We start from the raw sequence: 15,911 nt of genomic DNA on the forward strand, positions 1-15,911 counted from the left end.
CGGCTGGAGATGGAGGAGGTGATTGGATGCTGACTGAAAGGACAATGACAAGATGACAGGCAAGAAGCAGGGATATTTGATACAATGGTGGAACCCAATCGCTGATTGGATGGCTACAGATTGGGTAGTAGAATTTGATTTGTTAGTATAGTGCTCACTTACATTTATAAATGACAGGATTTTGACAGCATGGGAAAACAGAAGTGGTGCAACATGAAAGCATGATTAAGAAATTACTGGGAGGGTCCTATATTGGGGATTGAGGCAACCACACTCTGCAATTTTTTAAAATTGCGACCTTTCTAGTTCTTTTCATTTACTGGAGTAACCCTAAACTTTGTATCACTACTCCTCCCACAGTTTTGACTGTACGCACTTGAGCCATATGTCAAATTGACCGGCTTCATCGGGAATGGTGTGCTTGTATTTTTTTAAGAGAAATGTTATATAGTTTAATTGATATGAATTTATTAGTGATTTAAATTTCCCCATTGACATGAATGGGAAAGTGCGAAAAATAACATTCAAGTATTTTTTCCTCGGAGACTGTAAGGCCTATAGTTACAAAACTTGGAGGCTAGGTTCATAATAATTACTAAAATTAATTAACTTATAATGTTATCGTTCGGCCTCATGGTGGCGCTATAACAGCCCACTTTACCTTTTGGCTTATAACTCTTGAACCGTAGGTCGTAAAATCAAAATTATTTTTCCCTGGCTTCCTTGGGTCATGACGCATCTCCCCATATAGGCCACGCCCATTTGCGTCATGATAGATTTTCCGCCATTTTGAATTTTCTCCAAAACACACTTTTTGTTCCTCCTCCTACAGATTTCGTCCAAATCTCACAAAAATCGGCACACATGATCTCAGGACCCATCCGATTAAAACACCAACTGCAGAATTTTGGTAGTGCGTATCGTTCGGCCGTAATCGTTGTCCGAAGATAGTAGGAGGGGCCTATTTTACAAAAAATGCCATAAATCACGAACGAAATGTCCAATCCATCCCAAATTTTAATCACATGTCGCGGGTGGTTCAATCAACCAAGTACCAAAAGCAATTCTATTTTCATCCATAGGGGGTGCCGCAAATGCGAGAAATGTAACCGTTTGTCGCAAAAACATGATTTTTGGGGGATAAATCCCCTCCGAAATACTTAATTACTTATGCATGATCGCAGGGGTGATGTGACATTGTAATTTGCTGGCAAAATTACTGGGAGGGCTTTTTTTCGTCCATAGGGGGCGCCGCGAATGCGAAAAATGTAACCATTTGTAGCCAAAACATGGTTTTGGGGGGATAAATCTCCTCCGAAATACTTACACATGATCACAGGGGTAACTTGACCTTGTAATTGGCTAGCACAATTCATATTCATATTCATATTATTATTATTATTATTATTATTAGGCTATTGCCTAGACCAGTCTAATAAAAAAAATCTCCCTGGCCTACTGTGTTATCATTATTTATGAAAAATAATCTATGCATACGTTTTTTGGGGGATAAATCCCTTCCCAATCATTTATACATGATCACAGACCTGATTTGACATTGTAATGGACGGCTCTATATCTTATCCGCCGCCAGGGGGCAGTAGCGATAGTTAGGCGTCTGGCACCGTTCAGTCACATTCTATTTACGCGTGTAGAAGAAGAGCCCCCCCCCCCCCCCCCTCCCCCAAAGGATGATTGAAAGTCGCATATCACTAATGTCAACAACGTCTATTTAAGGGTCTTTAGAAGCATTCATATTTTAATCAGGTGGCGACATGGATTTACTATTGAGCCACTAAACATGCACGCTAGGTTTATTATTAATGTACTGTAATTCTGCAAACTGTTAATAAATACTTAAATCAAGCTTCCTTCGCTTCTGTGAAATGTTGTATCCTGTCTGAAGAGGATACGGAAATGGTCTTCCGTTTGACGACCTGTATGTGCACAAATAACCGGATACAGTAGGCGGGCTAATGGGGACTGTCACTCAGCCAGACGGACACGTGCAGTCTCTTGGCGTCTTCACTTAGTTTACTGAGACAATCAATAAAATGGGTACAGCTGGCATGGTAATCAATTGACACTCAGGAGCTGCGTTCCAATTGGCTGAATTTTGTTGGCGTTTGAACATTTCTCTCCGTCACTCATTTCTCTCAGACACTGAGCCGACACAGACGTCTTTTGGAGCGAAATTGACTTGATCCGCAAAGTTCCCAAACTTTCTAACAACTGCAATTTCTCTGGATTTATTGTACAACTGCTATTTTTTGTATTCTTGTTTTGCTGTTTTTTTGTGTGTCCTTTTCTGTGGCTTACAGGAACAAGATCGGAGGTAAGTTCCAAACAAATACTTTTCTTAATCAGTGTGTGTGTGTGTGTGTGTGTGTGTGTGTGTGTGGTTAATCCATCGTCTACAAGCCATAATCATTTTGCATGGCCGCATCAGACCTCATCCGACGTTATATACAATAAAATCCATGTAGGAGTTAGTCAAGAACTTGTTGTAAAAAAGAAAGAGAGATAATAATTTGGACGTTGCCTCAGAATTCTCTAGGGAACTACTTTGCGCATAACAGCGGAGCATGGTTAACAGACGGTAACACAGTTGAATGTCTGTCACTGTATCCCACCGTCCACGCATACTAACGCGGACCCCCCCCCCCCCCCGTGTGTGTGTCACTGTATCCCACCGTCCACGCATACTAACACGAACTCCGCGGACCCCCCCCCCGCGTGTGTGCGTGTGTGTGTGTGTGTGTGTGTGGTTAATCCATCGTCTACACGCCATAATCATTTTGCATGGCCGCATCAGACCTCATCCGACGTTATATACAATAAAATCCATGTAGAAGTTAGAACTTGTTGTAAAAAAGAAGAGATAATAATTCACGCATACTAACGCGGACCCCCCCCCCCCCCCCGTGTGTGTGTGTCACTGTATCCCACCGTCCACGCATACTAACGCGAACTCCGCGGACCCCCCCCCCCCCCCCCCCCCGTGTGTGTGTGTGTGTGTGTGTGTGTGTGTGTGGTGTGTGTGCGCTACTGGTGGTTGTATGTGTACTAAACATGGTATGTTTAGTAGTGGTTACTAGGCTGTTCTGTGAACTGGGCATTGGTTGTATAACCTGGTGTTTGTATAGTTGTTTCTTGTTCTACTCTACTGCAGTGGTCCCCCCCCCAGGGCTCCTTGAGGGAGTTCCAGGGGGTCCCCAGCAAAATGAAAGTTTGGACCAAATGGACCCTTATGGGTCTGTAACTCTGAGAGTGTACAAATGGAACCAGGGTCCATTTGGTTCCATTTTGTACAGTCGAGTTCAATTAACATTGATTTTACAATATAAATTGGGGGTCCCAGAGATAGAAATGCCATTAAATGGGGGTCGGTAGACTAATGCATGGTCCTTGAAATGAAACTGGTTGAGAATCACTGCTAGAGCCATAAAAATCTTTCTTATGGGTGTCCCTGGGCCTGGCATATATTTTCAAATGAGGTTATGGGCTAATTAGTGGGCGTTTGGGAACCACTGCTCTACTGGCTTCAGTTGGTTGCACTGGACACTGGTTCTATAACCAGGTGGCTTGTTAGGCTGTTCTGATATCAGTGTGATATTTCTTTCTATACCAAAGGTCTACATTGTGCAAAAGGGAGCTTGTAGAGCTGCTACTTTCAGCAAATGTTCCCCTCAGAATGGGGATGCTAGCTAATTAATTGGTTGTATAACCCATTATGGGCGGTAACCCCTTTTGGTGTTTTAAGCATTATGTTATAAAAATAGCAGATCTACAAGCTCATGAGCTTGTAGATCTGCTATTTTTGAAAAATCGTGAAAATGTGGTGCAAATCCTTGAATATATTCTATCGGAGCGAATGTTTTTAACTCAAATCTTTGCTTCTGGGAGGTCCCTAGAACAACATATTTTCAGATCGGGGTCGGCGGCCAATTACATTTTTTTGGGGGTCCTTGACATGAAAATGTTTGAGAACGACTCATAGAAACATAGGGTTTTCAGAAAACTGTTTAAATTTAGAGGGCATTTGCATAATCATCCTCAGGTCTAAATGGGGTAACCTGGTGTTGGTTATATAGTTTGTTGTTTCTTGTTGTAGTCTACTGCAGTGTTTCCCAAAGTGGGGTCCGGGGACCCCCAGGGGTCCTTGAGGGAGTTCCAGGGGGTCCCCAGCAAAATGATAGTTTGGAACCAAATGGACTCTTATGTGTCTGTAACTCTGAGTGTACAAATGGACCCGTAACAAATGGAACCAAATGAACATTGAGTAAAATGAACATTGATTTTACAAATTGGGCGTCCCAAAGTGGGGTCCCGCGACCCCAGGGGTCCTTGAGGGAGTTCCAGTGGGTCACAGAGATAGAAATGCCATTAAATGGGGGTTTGTAGACTAATGCATGTCAAACTGGGGGTCCTTGAAATTAAATGGGTTGAGAATCACTGCTAGGGCTGTAAAAAGTCCTTGACATGAAAACATTTGGAAACCACTGCTCTACTGGGTTTAGTTGGTTGAAGAACAGGACACTGGTTCTATAACCAGGTGGCTTTTTGGGCTGTTCTGATATCAGTGTGTTATTTTTTTCAGTGGTGCAGCCACTTCATTACAGAGCTGTGTGTGGGTGCCTGTCTGGGTGCCTGCCTGGCTGGGTGGGTGTGTCTGAGCACGAAAACAGCATGGTTGTTTTTCACCACCTGTGCGCAACCCAACACACGCACATATTAACTGTATATATGGTGATTTCGGGTGTGCCATTACAGTACAGTACAGTAGAGGGACCCCCACACGGTAAATCTGTCACTTCTCAACCGTTTCGGACAAGGGGCGGCTCACCAGAATCGGGCCGGCACCCTGGGTGCGTTCCTGTGGGTCTGGAACTTGCGCCCCCCCCCCGGGACCCCCACTTCACACAGGTGTGATTTTTCTATACCAGGGGTCTAGGTTGTGCAAAAGGGAGCTAGAAAATCTGCTACTTTCAGCAAATGTTCCCTTCAGAATGCGGATAATGGCTAATTGTTAATGATGCAATCATGTCACTCCGGGGGTCCTGGAATGCAATACTGTACTCGGTACTGCAGTGTTTAAACTTTTTCATGTCAAGGACCCCCAAATTGCATACAGACCCCCATTTTAAAATATATGCCAGGGAAGGCACCCCCAAACGAGAAGGTCTTTACAGCTTGAGCAGTGGTTTTCAACCATTTCAATGTCAAGGACCTTGGGGTCTGAGGCCTAATGCATGTCAAACTAGCATGTCACACACCTAAGATAGCAGACCGAGGAGCTCACAGAGCGTCGTGGATGACGCGTGGTGTATACGTGTTTGTAAAAAATGTATACTGCGCAGCAGCGCCTTGTGAAAGAGACCAGTGGGAAAGGCAGTGTTTTTGTTGAAGAAAACTATGACAGAGGAACAAAAAAAACTGTGTTGGGTTCAGTGTGGTTGAACTAAACATATGGATGCTGCTGCATACGCTGTGTTGCTTACATTAATGCATAGTTGCGTTCTCCTCAACTGTTGCGCCACAAAACACAAAAGGAAAAAAAATCCATCGACGCATTGATTTGCGGCCTCGACTTATTTGCCAAATATGAGTCGTTTCACATCCCTACTACAGATGCCTTGTGAGCTTGTACATCTGCTATGTTTGTAAAACATTTTGTATAAAAAGTGTGTGTGTTCAGTACTGCAGTGGTTCTTAAACCTTTTCATATCAAGGGCCCCCAAATTGATACTTATTAGCCCACAGACCAACATTTGAAAATATATGCCAGGGCAGCAACACCCATACAAGATTCGTAACAAGTGATTCTCAATTATTTGAATTTCAAGGATCTGGGGTCCAATACATGTCAACCTAGTCCCAGGCCTAATAGATGTCAAACTGGCATGTATTAGGCATTGGCTTGGACCCCCATTTAATGACATTTCTATTTCTCTGGCACCCCAATCTATATTGTAAAACCAATGTCAATTTAACTCTGTGTACAAATTAACCAAATGGACCCAGCGGCCATTTGTACGTTCTCAGATATACAGATACAAGGGACCATCTGCTTCCAGTCTATATATCTTTTAGCTGGGGACCCCCTGGAACTCTCAAGGACCCCTGGGGGTCTCTGGACCCCACTTTGACAAGCACTGCAGTACTGTACTCTAACATTGTTGAAGTAGGACTCATCAAATGTCACTGGGACCCATCTAACAGACCACCCCTGAGTCCCAGGACCTATTACATTGAAAACCTATTTACATCACTGTGAAGACCCATGTAATAATGATATACTATATGGTTATACTATACTCTAACAATTCTACTGTGTGTGTGTGTGTGTGTGTGTGTGTGTGTGTGTGTGTGTGTGTGTGTGTGTGTGTGTGTGTGTGTGTGTGTGTGTGTGTGTGTGTGTGTGTGTGTGTGTGTGTGTGTGTGTGTGTGTGTGTGTGTAAAATACAGTGTACAGTTCCAGAGAGGGAGACAGCTGTCACTGGTCACCACAGCCTGTGGTGACCCGGACTGGTCCGTCACTAGGTTTGTCACTTGCATACTTTTTTATTGTTAGCAAATGGACACTTCTTTGACATCATTCAGTTAATTGTAAAGAATCCTAAAGCAAAATTCAAATACCAAAAATCTTGGCCACTTGCTCACTCACACTCTGTCACTCCAGCATGGCAGTGTTATGGTGAAATTGATGACCTATGTGACCATCTTATGGACTTCACATAACTTACATGGAGGTCTTTAAATATGTCGCCTAAATACCGTTAAATTTAACTCTGCTAATTAACAAACCACGGTGATTGATGTTAGGACATTGACCTTATGTGATGTCTACTCTAGTTTACATAATGGGATTGGTGCCTGACATGCCTCCATGCCACTACATGTTATTAGCTTTCAACACTTCACCACTTTAATTGCATCCTGTGTCCACACATTTTACAAATGTTACCTTCCTACTCTTAGAAATAAATGGTAACGTTAGTTAGTGGTTGCAATACTAAATTCAGTTTGTCACTGGGGTTGCTTTTTTGTGTTATGATACCACATTGCTATTCTAATTTTGCCTATTTCAGATGAGTGTCATTGCATATCATGCTCTATTCTGTGGTTTACAGAATTACAGAACCTTCAGTAAACATTAACATATTGCTTCACTCCAATTGTACTTTTCCACTGTTATTTAAAAGACAATGAAACAAGTCAAAATGTAGTCTCTAGTCTGAACTATATATTTTTTTTACTGCTTAGGTCATCAGGTCTGAACAGCTACACCAGTGACTTCATATATAACGGTAAGAAAGATCATTCTTGGTTAGTTAGAGACTACATATAGTAACAGTAAGTAATTTCATTTTTGGTTAGTTAGAGACTACATATATTTAACGGTAAGTAAGTTCATTCTTAGTTAGTTGGAAACTACATATATTTAACGGTAAGTAATTAACGGTAAGTAAGTCAATTCTTGATTAGATTTATAGACTGCATATTTACAGGTGAATTGTGATTTTTTTTTTAACACTTATTATTTTGTCACATAACATTGTGACATCATGCCTCGTCCGAAGCAGAGATCTGCGGCTAAAAAGAAATTCTGGGCTAATAGCCCTGCTAAGGCCAACCTTTCACAATCGCCAAACGGTAGCGCTTCAGTCGAGGAAGTCAATGATAAGAAACAGGAGACAATTTCTCCACTCGTGCAGCCTTCTCCAAAAAAAGCTCAGCGTCATGAAGTTAATGAACAAGACAGCGGTGTGCATGCCATTGACCTTTCCAACAGGGACCCTGTGCATGAACCACTCGTTCAACCACCTGCTGTGATCTCTGTGCAAGCATCCAGAAGCCAGGCTCATAATTTATATCCCAATTTTTCAAGGAATAAGCAGTGTACATGCATGGCTCTCACATTTCTGGCACAGCAAAATGAGGGACTTGAGTTGAGGAGGGATGATCTCAACAAGATACTGGACATGGGCGACCGTCTGTATAGAAGAACAATCAATAGACTAAAAAGACGGAACCTGTTTCAGAGCAAATTCCTGTCGATGGAGGAAACGCCTCTCGATGTGGAAACGGAACACAATCATTACTCTGTGATCAAATCGAATGTGGAGACGGGATACATGAGAGAAGCAGGAGATACTAGACAGCAGCATTGGTTGCTGAATCTTCATGCAAGACTCCAGTGTTTGTCTGCAAATGTGACGCATGCACTGCTTACAATATCGCCATACACAATTGCTGTATTTAGAGACGCGTCGGGAAGATATGGCATGTTTGACCCGCACAGCAGAAATGCTGATGGCCTACCTTTAGCTCCGTGGCAAGGAGGAACAGCAGTAATGATGACCTTCACTCACTTGGATGATCTGATTGCTAAAATTGACCATCTAAATGCCAGCGTACATTCCATACCTATTGACAAAATGCTGTTTGACTTCATGCCAGTGACATTTGTACGGACAAATGCCCCATCACCCCATGTAGAGACAAATGCCCCGTCACCCTCAACTAGCAGGCATGAAACAAACACTGCGCCATCAAGCAACAAGCCTTCTCTGCAGTGGAGCATTTCATCATCTAACACTTTTCACAAACTGAACAAAAGGCGGCGACACAAACGACTGAGAAAAAAAACTGATTCACAGAAACCAACAACTCAAAGACAGACAAACTCAATTGAAGATGTTAGGGCCAGGAAAAAGGAATATATCAGGAAGTACAGGGAAAAGAGGTGCATCATAGATGCAGAATTCAAGGCTAAGCAAAAAGGATACAACAGCGCATACTTCAGAAGCAAATACAGCAAAGATCTGAATTTCAGAGTAAAGGAACTGCAGAAGCAGAAGGACAGGTTCAAGACAGATGAGGTGTTCAGAGGGAAGCGCAAGGCATATGACAATAGTAGGTACAGTACAGATGAGAAGTTCAGGGGGAAGCGCAAGGCATATAACAAAATGAGGTACAATACAGATGAGGCGTTCAAAGAAAAGTTCAGGAAACACATGAAGTTCTACATGGCCCACAAATGCAAAACGGACGCGTTCTTCAAGATGCGCCGTGACATGCGCCAAGCCTTGAAGTTAAAAAGAAGGTACATGGAGTTATGTCGAGTGCAGCTCAGACTGCGCGTTGAAGACAACAAGAGGCGAGTAGAAGATAGGCGCCTTGAAAAGGAAGCAAGGAAAGCTTTACAAGAAAAGCAGCTCCAAGACTGCTGTATAGCGAAATTCCACGCAGACATAGAAGATGGACCAACATTTGTGTGCACAACGTGCCACCGGGCGCTGTTCTCTGGTCAAGTGGACCCTTGTCATCGGGAAAAGTACAAGACAAACCTTGACGTAGTTGCAGCATGCTTGACTGGAAAATACGTTCATTTCTGTGACGATGAATGCGGAGGCCCAGAAGAGTGCACTGTACCCAAAGAAAGACATAGAGAGTGGATATGTAAATGCTGTCACAGAATTGTACTAGCAGGAAGAATGCCAGACATAGCTGTTGCAAACAACTTGGAGCTAGCAGCCATTCCTCCAGAGCTTTGCCAACTGAATGTTCTGGAAAGACAAATGACAGCATTAGACATCCCATTTGCCAAGATTCTCACTCTCCCTAAAGGCAAACAAGGAGCTGTACATGGTGCTGTGGTGTGTGTACCATCAAACGTGGAAACCACCATAAACGCCTTACCCAGAAGGCTCGACTCATCTGGTTTGTACAGAGTGAAGCTGAAGCGACGTCTGCGGTACAAAGGCCATCATTTGTTTCACACTGTCAATGTGAGGAATGTAGTTTTGGCTCTGAGGAAACTCATCGAGACACACCCCGACTACAGGAACATCACAATCCGAGACGAGGACGACATCAGTGGTGAAGCTGTGGTAGACCCGCTTGAAGAACTACCCGCTTCTGAACAGACGGCCACAGACGACGGCATGGACAGTTGTGATGAGGCCGAAATGATGGAAGTGGCTGATTCTACGGAAGCTCTCGACTCATCACGGACAGTGGATCAGCATCCACCCAGTGCTGAGGATGAGCAAGATGTGCTGAGACCTGGACATGGCCTAGACAGTTGCCTGCAACCGGACGACATTGGGCAGGACATGATGACATTTGGAGATGGCATATTCACCATAGCCCCAGCGGAAGGAAACAAGCCTGTCAGCTACAGCACAGTCCCTAACCTCGAAGCAAAGGCCTTCCCGACATTGTTTCCCACTGGAGAGAACACGTTTGATCGGAAGAGAAGGGTCAAACTGTCCCCAAGCAGGTACTTCAACGCGAGACTTTTCGGTGCTGACGCACGTTTTGCAAGAGACCAAACCTATCTCTTCTTTGCACAGTTTGTCTCAGAGACACACTTGGCAAAAAACACCATCTCAATCCAATTGAGAAAAGGCAAACCCAAAACCAAAGATGGTCGCCGGATCAACAACAAGATGTTGCAGAACAAGTCTGAAGTCGAGCGACTGGTCAAAAACCGTGACGCAACACGATTCATGTCGCCAATGAGGGGGACTCCAGCTTACTGGCAGAAGACCATGTTGGATTTGTTTGCCATGGTCCGTCAGATAGGTCCACCCACCTTCTTTTTGACCATAAGTGCTGCAGAGTTCAGATGGCCGGAGGTTATAAAGGCAATCAAAGCACAGCAAGGCCAAATAGTGGACTTCGACAAGCTGGACTGGAATGACAAATGCGACATCCTCAGAAGCAATGCAGTGACGACCATGCGCATGTTTGACAAGCGAGTTTTTTCGTATTATAGAAACGTGCTGTTTGATAAGGAGGCTCTTCCAATTGGACGCGTCATCGATTGGTTCCATCGCGTGGAATTCCAAGCAAGAGGGTCCCCTCATTTGCATTGTTTAATGTGGATAGCCGACGCCCCCGTATATGGAGAAGACTCAGACGAGAAGATTTGCGAGTTTGCAGACCGCTACATTAAGTGCCAGCTGCCTGATCCGAACGAAGATCCCATACTCTACAAAATTGTCACAGAGGTTCAGATGCACAGCAGAAACCATACCAAATCGTGTAGGAAAGGTCGCAAGACATGCAGGTTTGGATTCCCAAAACCACCAGTGGACAAAACGTGGATCACAAACCCGACACCAGTTGATCCAATTCAGGAAGAACTTGAAAAAGATTTGGATGATGGCGCAACGGCTGGAAATGATGCAGCAAATAAGAGTGCAAGAAAGGAGGCAAAGGACGGTGCAAAAGGCTTAGGCAAAAAACGGACGGCACAGACGCAAGCTTCTATGGCCAAACTCAAACCACTGTTTGATATGCTGATTGATGGCACATCAGAAGTGACTGACCTAGCGGACTTGCTGGCAAAGTGCAATTTGACTCGGGAAGAGTACAATGCCTCTCTTCAAGACATGAGGAAGACACATGTCCTCTTGATGAAGCGTGGAGTGAAGGACGGCTTTGTGAATAACTACAACCCAGTTTTGCTGAAGGCCTGGAATGCGAACATGGATATCCAGTTTGTCCTGGACCACTATGTCTGCATCTCCTACATGCTGTCCTACATATCCAAGGCCGAAAGTGAGATGGGCGAACTTCTCAAGCAAGTAGTGGTTGGAATAGACCCCACGAAAGTGAGCGAGAGAGATGCAATGAACCAACTGGTTCACTCCTATGTCAAAAACAGACAGGTTAGCGCACAGGAGGCAGTCGCCCGGACTTGCAGTTTGCATTTGAAGAAATGCTCCCGGCAAGTTATCTTCCTCCCCACGGATGACGATGCCATGAGAATGAGCCTCCCGCTCAGCACGCTGCAGAAAAGACCAGACGATTCAGAACACGTATGGATGACAGGATGTCTGGACAGATACAATGCCAGACCCAAATCCCCCGAGTTTGACAACATGTGTCTAGCTGAATTTGCATCCGACTACAGGGTTGTGTACGGTGATGAAGCTAAACAGCGGGATTGCGTAAAGCTCGCCGACAACATGGGAACCATGAGGAAGCGCAAAAAGGTTGGCTACCCCGCAGTCATCAGATATGCGAAATTTTCGGAACAGAAGGAACCCGAAAAATACTATGGCACCCTGCTTAAAGTCTACCTTCCCCATCGCTACCAAACATCGCTGAAAACCGGAACCTTCCCCTCCTACACAGAGTTCTACCACAACGCGTCTGTGAGATTACCTGGAACAGATGAGGTTTGGGGAGCCAATATAATTGTTGCTAGGAACAGGAAGAAGTTCGAGAAACACAGTGAATCGATCGAAGAAGCCATGGAGGAGTTCCTGAAGAATGGCCCTGCTGAAGACGCGTGGGCCGACATTGCAGCAGAAAATGAGCTCGATCGATTGGAATGTCTTGCCCAACAAGATGAAATTCCGCTGGATGATGAGGAACGAGACGACGTGCCAGAGTTCAGTGCTCAAGACGTGCCTAATATTACACATGTTGCTGTATCGGCCCCACAGGTGAGCCTGGATCATCTGCTCACTATGTGTCGAAACCTCAACCAGACACAAGCCTCCATCTTTCACTCTGTACGTGACTGGTGCTTGAAGAGCGTGAACGAGCAGAACCCCGACCCGTTCTTTTACTTTGTCACTGGAGGTGCTGGAACTGGCAAATCACACCTGATAAGGTGCGTCTACGGTGAGGGAACAAGAATTCTCCGTCGACTCCCCAGACTGTTTGAAGACACTGATCCATCTACGCCCACAGTGCTGCTGTCTGCGTTCACTGGAACTGCAGCATACAACATCTCAGGGAACACTCTGCACTCCCTGTTGAAGTTGCCAAGAAGCCTCAAACCCCCCTACACAGGCTTGGGAAATAGATTGGATGACATGCGAGCGAAGCTGGGGAATGCGCAGATCATCGTCATTGATGAGGTGTCGATGATTTCCAAAGACTTGTTTGCCTTCGTCCACTGGAGACTGCAAGAGATTAAAGGCAGCAAGATGCCATTCGGAGGCATGTCTGTGCTTGCAGTAGGTGACTTTCACCAGCTCCCTCCAACGTCACAAGGGAAACCGCTCTGCGTGCTCGAGGAATGCAAACCGGACCTTTTGCACGAACACTTTCAGATGATCACGTTGACGGAGATCATGCGACAGAAAGATGATGTGCCCTACGCAGAACTTCTCAATCGGCTGAGAGTCAAAGGGAAGAAGGATCCGCTGAGTGTTGCAGACAAAGATCTTCTTGCTCAGAGAGTGACTGAGCGTCACCTTTGTCCCAAGGATGTTGTGCACATCTTCGCAACCAACAAAGAAGTTGCGGCACACAACAACAAGTCCTTGTCTGAGCTCCACACCCACATCGTTGACATACCTGCAGAAGACTACAGGAGAGATGAGCGGAATCACCAGATGACTCGTCTTAACAGAGCCTGTACAGGACAGCAAAAGGACCTTCTTGACAATTTGCAAGTTGCAGAAGGCGCCCCTGTCATGATCATCAGGAACATAGATGTGGAAGATGGCCTTGTCAACGGGACATTTGGCAAGATCGATAGTGTCGAGTATCTGGTGAACCAGGACGGCACTACGGTAGCCAAGCTTTGGCTTCTGCTAGACAAGCCTGATGCCGGGCTGAAATATCGCAGAACTACACCTGGCGCTAAGCAAGTGCACATCATAAGGGTGGAGGAATACCTGAGTGACCAGAAAGTGATTCGCAGGCAATTTCCCATCAAGTTGGCATATGCTTGCACAGCTCACAAAGTCCAAGGCATGACTACGCAATCCGCCGTGGTTTCCCTGAAACGGATCTTCCAACCAGGCATGGCCTACGTTGCCCTCAGTAGGACAACGTCATTGCAAGGATTGCACATCATCGACTTTGATGAGAAGAAAATCTACGCTGATCCGGAAATCACAGCCGCCCTGGAATCCATGAAGACCGCCTCACTGGACAGTGTCATGCCACTGTTGCATTTTCGAGAGAAGATGGGCCAAGCGCAAACGCTGACGATTGTCCATCACAACACGCAAAGCTTACGGGCTCACATTCAGGACATCAGGCAACATCACGAATTTCCACTTGCAGATGTCCTGTGCTTGACAGAAACCCATCTCACTGGCTCTGTTGTGGATGACGGTCTGCAATTGGATGGATACACCATGTTCAGCCGCAACAGACACGTGTCATACGCAAGCAACCCTGACCGTGCAGAACAGAACGGCGGAGGTGTGGCTGTGTATGTGAAGGACCATTTCCAGGCTAGTGAAAGGCGGAACATTTTCAATGTGACAAACATGGAGTTTGTGGTCGTCAAGATCGAGTCCCCTGTCAAGCTTCTGATCGCTGCGGTGTACAGACCACCACGTTACGGTGACCCGTTCCTGGACAACCTGAAGGCCCTCCTGGACGGCTTAGAAATTATGGACCACCATCCCATCGTACTCTGTGGAGATTTTAATGAAGATCTACTTCAAGGGCCCACTTTTGGTGGGCCCATAAGCAGGCTGCTAGACTCCAGAGGATATGCACAACTCATCAAGGAGGCGACCACAGACAAGAACACGCTGTTGGATCACATGTACATCTCCAGACCACAGCAATGTCTACAGTCTGGAGTGCTGCGTACTTACTACAGCTACCACAATCCTGTGTATTGCGTATTATCCTCCGAACATGAGTAGTGAAGCCACACGATTCTCTGGTGTCCGATGAGAAAATATGATTGATTGATTGGTGGGGGGGATTCAAGTTCAGCTCCATTTGTTTGATTTCCTTGGAGGAGCTGCGTTGGGTCCCCAAGTCGGCTCCGTGGCCGTACCTTGAGGTGGCTGTGACCATTTCTTGTGTTGTCCTTGTGTTGGGTCCCCAAGTCGGCTCAGTGGCCGTACCTTGAGTTGGCTGTGTGGCCGTGACCGTCTCTTGTGTTGTCCTTGCGTTGGGTCCCCAAGTCGGCTCAGTGGCTGTACCTTGAGTTGGCTGTGTGGCCGTGACCATTTCTTGTGTTGTCCTTGTGTTGGGTCCCCAAGTCGGCTCAGTGGCCGTACCTTGAGTTGGCTGTGTGGCCGTGACCGTCTCTTGTGTTGTCCTTGCGTTGGGTCCCCAAGTCGGCTCAGTGGCCGTACCTTGAGTTGGCTGTGTGGCCGTGACCATTTCTTGTGTTGTCCTTGTGTTGGGTCCCCAAGTCGGCTCAGTGGCCGTACCTTGAGTTGGCTGTGTGGCCGTGACCGTCTCTTGTGTTGTCCTTGCGTTGGGTCCCCAAGTCGGCTCAGTGGCCGTACCTTGAGTTGGCTGTGTGGCCGTGACCGTCTCTTGTGTTGTCCTTGCGTCCGTGTTTGAGGGATTCCGATTTTACAGGGGCCGTTTCGAATTGCAGCCGTCCGTAGGTGCCCTTTGAGAGCGGTTTTGAAGGAGTCAAGGGATTCGCATGTCTTAATGACTGTTGGTAGGGCGTACCACATTTTGGTGGCATAGGAGCGAGAATAATAATAATAACCACCGCAACACGTTTCATCTGACACGCTCCACAGACATGTTTTCGCACCGGTTATGTTCTTCATAGCCAGACGGTGACCATGCTCTGGTGTCCGATGAGAAAATATAATGATAACCACCGCAACACGTTTCATCTGACACGCTCCACAGACATGTTTTCGCACCGGTTATGTTCTTCATAGCCAGACGGTGACCATGCTCTGGTGTCCGATGAGAAAATATAATAATGATAACCACCGCAACACGTTTCATCTGACACGCTTCACAGACATGTTTTCGCACCGGTTATGTTCTTCATAGCCAGACGGTGACCATGCTCTGGTGTCCGATGAGAAAATATAATAATAATAACCACCGCAACACGTTTCATCTGACACGCTCCACAGACATGTTTTCGCACCGGTTATGTTCTTCATAGCCAGACGGTGACCATGCTCTGGTGTCCGATGAGAAAATAT

General features: G+C 45.8%; 1 protein-coding gene across 1 annotated transcript; it reads left to right on the forward strand.

The window, feature by feature from the left end:
- The first annotated feature begins 2,179 nt into the window (after nucleotides 1-2,179).
- LOC306925626 (uncharacterized protein) lies at nucleotides 2,180-14,894 on the forward strand. Its single transcript, XM_079504570.1, has 3 exons — nucleotides 2,180-2,335; nucleotides 6,469-6,543; nucleotides 7,267-14,894. The coding sequence occupies exon 3, from the start codon at nucleotides 7,569-7,571 to the stop codon at nucleotides 14,640-14,642; it is 7,074 nt and encodes a 2,357-aa protein (XP_079360696.1). The 5' UTR covers nucleotides 2,180-2,335; nucleotides 6,469-6,543; nucleotides 7,267-7,568; the 3' UTR covers nucleotides 14,643-14,894.
- The last annotated feature ends 1,017 nt before the right edge of the window (nucleotides 14,895-15,911 follow it).

The sequence above is a fragment of the Electrona antarctica genome (genome assembly GCF_951216825.1).
Source record: "Electrona antarctica genome assembly, chromosome: 1".
In the NCBI taxonomy this organism is placed as follows: Eukaryota; Metazoa; Chordata; class Actinopteri; order Myctophiformes; family Myctophidae; genus Electrona; species Electrona antarctica.